This window comes from Tasmannia lanceolata, unplaced genomic scaffold (genome assembly GCF_043159265.1).
Source record: "Tasmannia lanceolata isolate RefF3 unplaced genomic scaffold, GAP_Taslan_0.1 ptg000013l, whole genome shotgun sequence".
Lineage (NCBI taxonomy): Eukaryota > Viridiplantae > Streptophyta > Magnoliopsida > Canellales > Winteraceae > Tasmannia > Tasmannia lanceolata.
This window is the reverse complement of record NW_027518690.1, coordinates 3,717,307-3,728,587: the sequence shown is the minus strand read 5'-3', so window position 1 is coordinate 3,728,587 and position 11,281 is coordinate 3,717,307. Positions and strand designations below refer to the sequence as shown.

At 38.1% G+C, this 11,281-nt stretch overlaps 2 protein-coding genes across 2 annotated transcripts; both read right to left on the bottom strand.

The window, feature by feature from the left end:
• Positions 1-946: 946 nt before the first annotated feature.
• Positions 947-2,893, bottom strand: LOC143890700 (blue copper protein-like). The gene is made up of 2 exons (XM_077395382.1): positions 2,635-2,893; positions 947-1,567 (listed from the first exon to the last, which is right to left on the bottom strand). The coding sequence occupies exons 1-2, from the start codon at positions 2,798-2,800 to the stop codon at positions 1,197-1,199; spliced, it is 537 nt and encodes a 178-aa protein (XP_077251497.1). The 5' UTR covers positions 2,801-2,893; the 3' UTR covers positions 947-1,196.
• Positions 2,894-7,528: 4,635 nt separating this feature from the next.
• LOC143890699 (blue copper protein-like) lies at positions 7,529-9,494 on the bottom strand. The gene is made up of 2 exons (XM_077395381.1): positions 9,211-9,494; positions 7,529-8,186 (listed from the first exon to the last, which is right to left on the bottom strand). The coding sequence occupies exons 1-2, from the start codon at positions 9,374-9,376 to the stop codon at positions 7,807-7,809; spliced, it is 546 nt and encodes a 181-aa protein (XP_077251496.1). The 5' UTR covers positions 9,377-9,494; the 3' UTR covers positions 7,529-7,806.
• Between the last annotated feature and the right edge of the window lie 1,787 nt (positions 9,495-11,281).

Below are 11,281 nucleotides of genomic sequence, written 5' to 3'. Positions count from 1 at the left end.
TCAGAAAAAAAGTGAAAGACAGATTTCGGGCAACTTACTTAATACTTTAGTATTAGGACCCAAGATCCATTGCCTACCTAGGTAAGTCACGATCAATGTTACATGAAATCTTCACCATGTTGGACCAAAGTTACACATACCATATAACAAGAAGAAATTTTTTAGATTTTGTATTCTCACAACAACTAGTACTGAGTTGAGTTGCTAGATTTTGTTGACAGTGGAAAAGATCAGATTTCCAAAATATGCTGTGGAAATAAGTAATTGGAAACCCACAGATGTGGCAGTCTCCTTTCCCATCTTTGCTCCTCAACCTCTCCCCTCTAGTAAGAAGTACCCCCTTTCCTCTCGATTTGTCTCCCTCAACATGAGCTGGCGGAGCTATTCATTTTGTATTCAAAACTCAATTCCAAATCCAAATACAAAATATGAGGTCTCCAAACGGGCCCTTAAAATTAATTGTGAAGATAAAACACAAGGAGAACCCTGGCGATCGAGATGATCAAATACAAATAATAAACAAAGGAAAAGATGCTAACTACAATACATTAGACCCTAAGGGGGAGGTTCCATTCCTGCCCTTGAGGCACCCTTCCTAGCTAGACTATCGGCCTCACAATTAGCTGATCTTCTTACAAGATGAAATGAGATGGATGTATGCAACTGGATCAAAGATCTCATTAATCCAATTTGCATGCCATGCACCAAAGATGGTGGGTGCGCTTCCCGTCCTTCAATTTTATCACGTTGAGGGAGTCACCCTCCATTATGACCTAATCAAGAATATTTTGGTCAATCATCCTAATTCTTTGATGTACCACTCTTATTTTCGCTTCATTGGAGTCAGTGATCCCAATGGGAACTGAGAAAGCTCATATCATAGTGCCCCTCATTCCATCGAAGTCCACCTACGCCATGGAATATGTTTTTTTCATGGTTGCTAAACTTGGCCTGTATAATGATTAACATATCACCTTTAAATGTTTCAAATAAACGACACTCAATAAAAGTGAAGATGAAAATGTCTTCTGTCATACACATAGGGGAAAAAAAAGAGAATAAATTACTAACATGAGAGAGAGAGAGAGAGAGAGAGAGAGAGAGAGAGAGAGAGAGAGAGAGAGAGAGAGAGAGAGAGAGTGCACTGCCTCGATCCTGACTAGCTTGGTAGAAAGCCAACTTCATGTCTAACTAGTTTAGTAGATACCCAACTTCAATAATGCCGCCCCAAAGATAAAAATGGCTATAGAAGGAGAGAGTGTGCTAGAATCTGAGGGAGTGGCAGTAGTAGTGGTAGGGCTTGTCGTGGTGGTTGAGGAAGGCGGAGTGGTTGAAGTGGGAGTGCTAGGTGTTGTAGTCGTTCCGCCTCCGACTGTGACTGACAACTTCATCCCTTGGCTACAATGTCCGACCACTCCACATATGAAATAATGAGTTCCGGACGTCTTGAGAGTTATAGTTGTCGTTCCGCTACTATCGGTGGTAATAGAATTCCCCACGGTGCAGCTACTGTAGTCACTTGTGCTCACCTCATCCACGGTATGTGCACCTCCTCCATAGTTAAAAACTGTCATGGCCAAAAATACAAGTGAAAAAAGAAGCTTTGAGGGTCATGCATTTAAGACATTATATCCAATTTGATGGATATGTACCCTATTAGAGAGAGAGAGAGAGGGAGGAGGAGGACGAAGAAGAAGAAGAAAGCACAACTCCTAATCAAACACTTCAACAGATGTTACATTGACATACATGTTGGAGGGTTCATGCGAAATCAAAGATCAGACATCGAAAAAGTTAATGCATGTGAAAGGGCTTATTAGGACTTGGGCACCCTCCCCTTAACGGCTAGCTTTTAAGGGTGAGTCCTACCCGGGTCCCAACAATACACATGAACGTGTGGGTGGGGATCATAGTTTCAGATCAATGGAATATCACCCATATGAATTTGAAATAGAATAACAAGGAGTGTAAAAGAAAATTTTAATCCGTAGGGCATGTTTGGATTGCAGGAATTATCTGAAAAGTTTGGAAAGAAAAATATTCCTAAAATTTTCTACCTTTTTTCACACAAAAAAAAAAACTTGAACCAACCCTATTCAACTTTTAAATAGAGGGACCTTTGATTTATGATAATGTCTGGTGGGAGCAATTCCAACTCTCTTCAAGCTATGCCAATATCCCTCTAAATTTACCATCATCATTTTTTTCCCTCTAAATCATGGAAAGAAAAAAAATTCCCATGAAAAAAAAAATTCCGCTAGAAATAGTTTTTTTTACAATCCAAACAGGGCCAAAAATAATATTGTGCAAATGGTTGAAAATATAAAGAGATTTAGTTATAAGCAGGGTTTTTATAATCTTTTTGTAAACAATTTTTCAGCTATTTTATTGTAATTTATAATGTAGAATTAAGAGGGACATCTATAGACACTTCTAAATTATCATAAAATAATACATGATCGAATGCCCTCAATCAAAGAAAAATAAATTATAGTAAGATTATCATAAATGGATATTATATACACACTCCTTCTTTATTAATGGCATCCCAATACTTAATATGCTATCAACAACCAATCAAAAAAATATTTTATTTTTATGGCTGAGACTTTTATATGATTAGAGAGGACTTACCAAGGCTGTCGCCAACGGCAAAGGATTTGCCACTTGTCCATGTGCTATAATCAACGTTCGTCGCCCAACCATTCGTATCCCCTACTGTGTAAACCGTGGCCGAGCCAGACGCGACACAACACAGAACTATTATAGCACCCATGGTTCTAGCCATGGCTATAGCCATGAGAGAGAGAGAGAGAGAGAGAGAGAGAGAGAGAGAGAGAGAGAGAGAGAGAGAGAGAGAGGTGTGTTATGTTGGTTGAGGGTTGTGCATCTTATAGGGGGGAGGCTGAGTGAAACAAGTAAAGCTGGTTCCCTTATATCACCTCTTAGAAGCTCTTCCTTTCAATTTAAAAAATTAAAAATAAAAATTCTTACATGCATTTATTCAAAGTGGGATTCCTTGAGTTGTACTCCATTCCTAAGGAAGTGGTTGGCAACTTTTCTTATATTCTCCCCTTTTCTTTTTTCTTATGATTTTCTTCTCACATGAAGGATTGTTGCTTATCATATAATTTGCCTCACAAGATATAATACCTGGGCGGAGTGTCTAAGCAATTTTGCAAAGATAATTTATATGATGCCCGACCGTAAAAATAGCTTGCAAAAGCACTTTTGGAGCCCCTCTTTTTCAGATAAGAAGTGCCACCTCATAAATTAAATTAATATGATAAATTTACTTTGAGTTAGTTCTTTCCCTTTGAAAAAAAGGAGCCGCGAAATGGGTTAGACACTCCTTAGTAACTGATTTTATACATAATTTAGTAATAAGGATTTCCCTTCAGAAAAAAATGCTCTAGACACAATGGTGCCATATGATATTGAGTATTTATACAGCGTTCGCATGTACGTTAGCGTATTTTCATAAAGTACAGTAGGCCATATTATTAAATGATCCAAGCCATTCATTTGTTGGATTTGTTGCAAGCCAATGATGCTAACCTCCGATCTTGAGTAGGACGACACATTTTAGAAATATTTACAGATCGGACGGTCGGATCATTCTTGGAGATGATCTTAACCCTCCATAGATCATTATGAGATCATGTGGGTGGGCCCAATTATCAATGTATTGCAGATGGGTTTAATTATCACAGCTTCCTGCAGTGCATATTTGCATTATTTTTTTGTCAAGTACTAATTAGTTTCTATACATGCTTGACCCACCAAATGAACGGCTTGGATGCCATAAACATGTCTCAGATTCAACACCTACAACACCAGGGAGATAAATATTCCGGGCACAATCGATCTTTGTTTTAAAAATCTGAGGTATCCAAAGTTTTGGTTTTTTTTTTTCCTTTGCTTCTGTCTGTTACATGCATGCTAGCTTTATCAAGAGTAGGATTGGGTTAAAAGACACAACTTAAAGTTTCTGAACCCAAAATTGCAGTTGAAAACTTGAAATTTTAAATTGAGAAAGATTTTTATATCTTGAAGTGCTCTAATTGAGTAGTTATCTATATTGTTGATGAATTCAAACTCAACGTATCAAGTCCAACTTGGTTTTTGAGTTCTTAAACCTTGCTATGTTTTCTAACCCCACATAATACTCTGTTTTAGTTTTATATAGGGCTGAAGAACGATTCAATTTCAGGAATGTTAAATGGGGACTGTCATCCTCTACTAAGTTTTTCAGCATCTTAGTTGAGATTTGAGAACTCCCTCGCTTTACTAGCATTTCGTAATTTCATAAATTCTATTGATTCATGTCCATCAACTGTGTTATGCAGATGTTCTATTGATACATTTCATTCTTTTTGCCATTTAATTTTGGTCCCATAAAATTACTGACATTTCATAACTCTATATTCTACCATCTTTTATATCAATTTTAAGAACTATTTTAATGAAAGAGGAACAAAATGCAAGAGATTTTTACAATTGGGCAGTGCATTCTCAATGTCACAATTGAGTCAAAACTGATTGTGATGTTCTCAGTTTCGTCAATGACATCAACAAAACAAATCATGAATTATCTTGAAAGATGGATATAGCATCAGCAAGGTTGTTTCTGATCTTCACCGAGCCTTCTAATGGAGTTCATGAATTCATCAATGTAGTACTCCATCACTTACAAAGTTAGGATTGGGATGTTTGAACTTTGAACAAGTGCATTAAATGTTTAAACTTTGCATTATCTTTCTTTTAAATATTTACCATTACTAGCTGTACTTCTAATTGTCTGTGCAATTTGATGTTTTGTTCAGAAGAAAACCCTGTACTGACTGACCTTTAGCATTGGCTTTTTCTTAAGTATAACTATTCATCGATTGATATAAAGTTACATTTCTACATCAACATGCATACCATCAGTTTTGTTATGTTTTGTTTTGTTTTTTTTTAAATTCTGTTTCTTCTGTCTGTTGCATGCATGCTAGCTTGATCAAGAGTAGGACTGTGTTATGGTCCTCACTATTTCTATTTGCATATTCTCTCATGTCCTATGGTCATAGATTGTGCTGAGTGTCTAGTTCCACAACAGCTGTCCGTGCCTTGAATGATCATAGTAATCTGTTGATTCTTTTGCTTCCCCTGTTCTCCAAGCTTTCCAAGCTATTCATTAGCCCCTGAGCAAGATTTGTGGACTCAGTTTGATCTTTCAACCATAGTGCAAGACTTTTCTTTCTCCTTGTCTCTGCGAATGATTTTGTCAATAATGAGAGGGAACAATGAACATTTCTCAGCTGAAGAAGTACATGCACCATCAATTTGTGATAGTCAAAAACTAAAATAGCCTCATCAAGGGTGGTCAACTAAGCACGTACTGACGTAGGGTAAACAAATATTTCTAAAATACCCTCATTAAGGATCTTGATGGATTCGAACCACCATACTTTTGAGAACCACAGGTTAGGCCATGTTTCCCAAGTGCTCTTCCATTTGAGCTAAAGATCCATAAGAAGATAGTTGCAAGCATGAAATGGACTGCTAAAGATCCATAGGAAGATAGCAGCTTCTTCACTAATTCATCTTCCTTGCTAGGTGGGCTCCCAATTGGTTGCTTTCTACGGATAAAAAAACGAATTCAGACCAAACCACACATGCAACCAAGGGTAGGTTCAACCATGAAATTAATATTCAGACCTCGTTAAAACCATCCCAAAAATTGTATAGTTAATAATCTTTACATTAACTTGTGAAATATATTATCAACATTAACTGCTTCTCTTAAACAAGGACATCTAGATGACTATAGATGGAAGTTGGAATTCTGCACTCCCTGAGGAATTTTCACAAGCAATTAGAGAGCTGGTTCAAAATCCCTGTAGCACCTCCAATTCAATTTTCGGCGCAATTCAACCATTTGAAACTAGATTTATTTGAAATGGTGTTGGTTACCCACATATTAATCTACAGAGTTAGCATGCCTTTAATTCCCTACCCAACAAAAAAATTCCAATGAAGACACAGCTCAGGTATGTAACTGTTGAAGAAAGGAATGACATGGAGAAATTGAAATAAGATGTTGATTGATCATGCCAACTGGATAATCAAAAAGAAATATAAGTATTGCATTTTTTGTTCTTTTAATAAACTCAACTATAATGGATCGGATTTGGGCGAAATGGCTTGATCTCCAAGGCCCAAAAATTATGGTTGTCAATGGACCTAGGATAATCCAATGGACGGTCCAATTTGAAATCAATCATGATCTAGACTTGGAAAGTAGGGTCTGAAATGCACTCTTAAAAGAATCCAGCTGTTAGAGATCTGAACGGATCGTGACCAAATCATAGGTGGATCCAATCCGAAGTGGATCCGCTGACACCCCTACTAAGAATCAGACGAGTAATCCAGTCCTAAAACCCAATATATATTTTTTGTCAATGATGTACGTTGAAAAACTAGAGTATTTCACATCCATTCCAACTAAGTGTGTGGCCCGAAAATCAGCCTTTCACTCTGTTTTTCCGACTGAGATTATAAAACATGTTTTTAGTGAGATTAATCCCAACTCTTCACAAAAAAGTGAAAGACAGATTTCGGGCAACTTACTTAATACTTTAGTATTAGGACCCAAGATCCATTGCCTACCTAGGTAAGTCACGATCAATGTTACATGAAATCTTCACCATGTTGGACCAAAGTTATACATACCATATAACAAGAAGAAATTTTTTAGATTTTGTATTCTCACAACAACTAGTACTGAGTTGAGTTGCTAGATTATGTTGACAGTGGAAAAGATCAGATTTCCAAAATATGCTGTGGAAATAAGTAATTGGAAATCCACAAATGTGGCAGTCTCCTTCCCCCTCTTTGCTTCTCAACCTCTCCCCTCCACTAAGAAGTACCCCCTTTCCTCTCGATTTGTCTCCCTCGGCATGAGCTGGCGGATCTATTAATTTTTATTCAAAACTCAATTCCAAATCCAAATACAAAATATGAGGTCTCCAAACGGGCCCTTAAAATGAATTGTGATGATAAAACACAAGGAGAACCCTGGCGAGATGATCAAATACAAATAATAAACAAAGGAAAAGACGCCAACTACAATACATTAGACCCTAAGGGGGAGGTTCCATTCCTGCCCTTGAGGCACCCTTCCTAGCTAGACTATCGGCCTCACAATTAGCTGATCTTCTTACAAGATGAAATGAGATGGATGTATGCAACTGGATCAAAGATCTCATTAATCCAATTTGCATGCCATGCACCAAAGATGGTGGGTGCGCTTCCCGTCCTTCAATTTTATCACGTTGAGGGAGTCACCCTCCATTATGACCTAATCAAGAATATTTTGGTCAATCATCCTAATTTTTTGATGTACCACTCTTATTTTCGCTTCATTGGAGTCAGTGATCCCAATGGGACCTGAGAAAGCTCATATCATAGTGCCCCTCATTCCATCGAAGTCCACCTACGCCATGGAATATGTTTTTTTCATGGTTGCTAAACTTGGCCTATATAATGATTAACATATCACCTTTAAATGTTTCAAATAAACGAGACACTCAATAAAAGTGAAGATGAAAATGTCTTCTGTCATACACATAGGGGAAAAAAAAGAGAATAAATTACTAACATGAGAGAGAGAGAGAGAGAGAGAGAGAGAGAGAGAGAGAGAGAGAGAGAGAGAGAGAGAGAGAGAGAGAGAGAGAGAGAGAGAGAGAGAGAGAGAGAGAGAGAGTGCACTGCCTCGATCCTGACTAGCTTAGTAGAAAGCCAACTTCATGTCTAACTAGTTTAGTAGATACCCAACTTCAATAATGCCGCCCCAAAGATAAAAATGGCTATAGAAGGAGAGAGTGTGCTAGAATCTGAGTGAGTGGTAGTAGTAGTGGTGGTAGTGGTAGGGCTTGTCGTGGTGGTTGAGGAAGGCGGAGTGGTTGAAGTGGGAGTGCTAGGTGTTGTAGTTGTTCCGCCTCCGACTGTGACTGCCAACTTCATCCCTTGGCTACAATGTCCGACCACTCCACATATGAAATAATGAGTTCCGGACGTCTTGAGAGTTATAGTTGTCGTTCCGCTACTATCGGTGGTAATAGAATTCCCCACGGTGCAGCTACTGTAGTCACTTGTGCTCACCTCATCCACGGTATGTGCACCTCCTCCATAGTTAAACACTGTCATGGCCAAAAATACAAGTGAAAAAAGAAGCTTTGAGGGTCATGCATTTAAGACATTATATCCAATTTGATGGATATGTACCCTATTAGAGAGAGAGACAGGGAGGAGGAGGACGAAGAAGAAGAAGAAAGCACAACTCCTAATCAAACACTTCAACAGATGTTACATTGACATACATGTTGGAGGGTTCATGCGAAATCAAACATCAGACATCGAAAAAGTTAATGCATGTGAAAGGGCTTATTAGGACTTGGGCACCCTCCCCTTAACGGCTAGCTTTTTAGGGTGAGTCCTACCCGGGTCCCAACAATACACATGAACGTGTGGGTGGGGATCATAGTTTCAGATCAATGGAATATCACCCATATGAATTTGAAATAGAATAACAAGGAGTGTAAAAGAAAATTTTAATCCGTAGGGCCTGTTTGGATTGTAGGAATTATCTGAAAAGTTTGGAAAGAAAAATATTCCTAAAATTTTCTACTTTTTTTCACACAGAAAAAAAACTTGAACCAACCCTATTCAACTTTTAAATAGAGGGACCTTTGATTTATGATAATGTCTGGTGGGAGCAATTCCAACTCTCTTCAAGCTATGCAAATATCCCTCTAAATTTACCATCATCATTTTTTTCCCTCTAAATCATGGAAAGAAAAAAAAATTCCCATGAAAAAAAAAATTCCGCTAGAAATAGTTTTTTTTACAATCCTAAAGAGATTTAGTTATAAGCAGGGTTTTTATAATCTTTTTGTAAACAATTTTTCAGCTATTTTATTGTAATTTATAATGTAGAATTAAGAGGGACATCTATAGACACTTGTAAATTATCATAAAATAATACATGATCGAACGCCCTCAATCAAAGGAAAATAAATTATAGTAAGATTATCATAAATGGATATTATATACACACTCCTTGTTTATTAATGGCATCCCAATACTTAATATGCTATCAACAACCAATCGAAAAAATATTTTATTTTTATGGCTGAGACTTTTATATGATTAGAGAGGACTTACCAAGGCTGTCGCCAACGGCAAAGGATTTGCCACTTGTCCATGTGCTATAATCAACGTTCGTCGCCCAACCATTCGTATCCCCTACTGTGTAAACCGTGGCCGAGCCAGACGCGACACAACACAGAACTATTATAGCACCCATGGTTCTAGCCATGGCTATAGCCATGAGAGAGAGAGAGAGAGAGAGAGAGAGAGAGAGAGAGAGAGAGAGAGAGAGAGAGAGGTGTGTTATGTTGGTTGAGGGTTGTGCATCTTATAGGGGGGAGGCTGAGTGAAACAAGTAAAGCTGGTTCCCTTATATCACCTCTTAGAAGCTCTTCCTTTCAATTTAAAAAATAAAAAATAAAAATTCTTACATGCATTTATTCAAAGTGGGATTCCTTGAGTTGTACTCCATTCCTAAGGAAGTGGTTGGCAACTTTTCTTATATTCTCCCCTTTTCTTTTTTCTTATGATTTTCTTCTCACATGAAGGATTGTTGCTTATCATATAATTTGCCTCACAAGATATAATACCTGGGCGGAGTGTCTAAGCAATTTTGCAAAGATAATTTATATGATGCCCGACCGTAAAAATAGCTTGCAAAAGCACTTTTGGAGCCCCTCTTTTTCAGATAAGAAGTGCCACCTCATAAATTAAATTAATATGATAAATTTACTTTGAGTTAGTTCTTTCCCTTTGAAAAAAAGGAGCCGCGAAATGGGTTAGACACTCCTTAGTAACTGATTTTATACATAATTTAGTAATAAGGATTTCCCTTCAGAAAAAAATGCTCTAGACACAATGGTGCCATATGATATTGAGTATTTATACAGCGTTCGCATGTACGTTAGCGTATTTTCATAAAGTACAGTAGGCCATATTATTAAATGATCCAAGCCATTCATTTGTTGGATTTGTTGCAAGCCAATGATGCTAACCTCCGATCTTGAGTAGGACGACACATTTTAGAAATATTTACAGATCGGACGGTCGGATCATTCTTGGAGATGATCTTAACCCTCCATAGATCATTATGAGATCATGTGGGTGGGCCCAATTATCAATGTATTGCAGATGGGTTTAATTATCACAGCTTCCTGCAGTGCATATTTGCATTATTTTTTTGTCAAGTACTAATTAGTTTCTATACATGCTTGACCCACCAAATGAACGGCTTGGATGCCATAAACATGTCTCAGATTCAACACCTACAACACCAGGGAGATTCCACATTGAAATGATCTTGCTGACGTGGCAGCCTCTGGTTAAAATCATAGGTGGGGCCCACCAAACACGAGACTCCCGAAGGGACTGAACCACACCGAATCAGAATTTTGGTTTGGTGAGGGTTAGTTGGGCCACCTGCTCCCCACTACATTTCATGAGTTCCAACATTCCTCAATGAGAAGCAACACTCAACTACTTGTTTGACCCTGGTCTTCCCTTTTACAAAAAATTGCCCTGTAATTACCTAATCCTCTATCTGATTTCATTACCAAATTTTTATATTGCTAGCTACTGAAGTTCTGATTACTGGTTCGTGGGTCCACCTGAATTGGTGGATGCTACTCTCTCCACCACCTATATATTTGTCCTTATATGGAGATCAGAACTGGTCAAATGGTGGGCCTACCACGTATTGTGTTGGGCCTGACTTAGATAGGTTATGAACCTGAATATTTTCATCAGATGATCCTAACCGTAGGATTTATAGGGGTTTTATAATGTGCCTCATTTTCCAAAGGATCATCCTGGAGAAGATTTGTTTTATTAGCAACTCACCCATCTGCATCTACTCCATTTTTTAGGCTTATCATGTTGCATATCATCATTCCCGGGCATACCACAAGAGATATACCACAAGGAAAGAGTGGAAGAAGCTTCAAAATGGGGGCCACTACCTAAGCCATAGAGAGAGGGTAGCGCCCCACGTCACACAAAACCATCATCCCCAGCTCAATGCATCGGGTACGAAGCGATGGTATGTGAGACTTGCAAGAAGACTGAAAGACTCTAAAGACGAAAGACGTTACAACTCCCCAGAAGATGCATGCTATAAATACCCAAACCCTCCGATTGAATTGGTTCA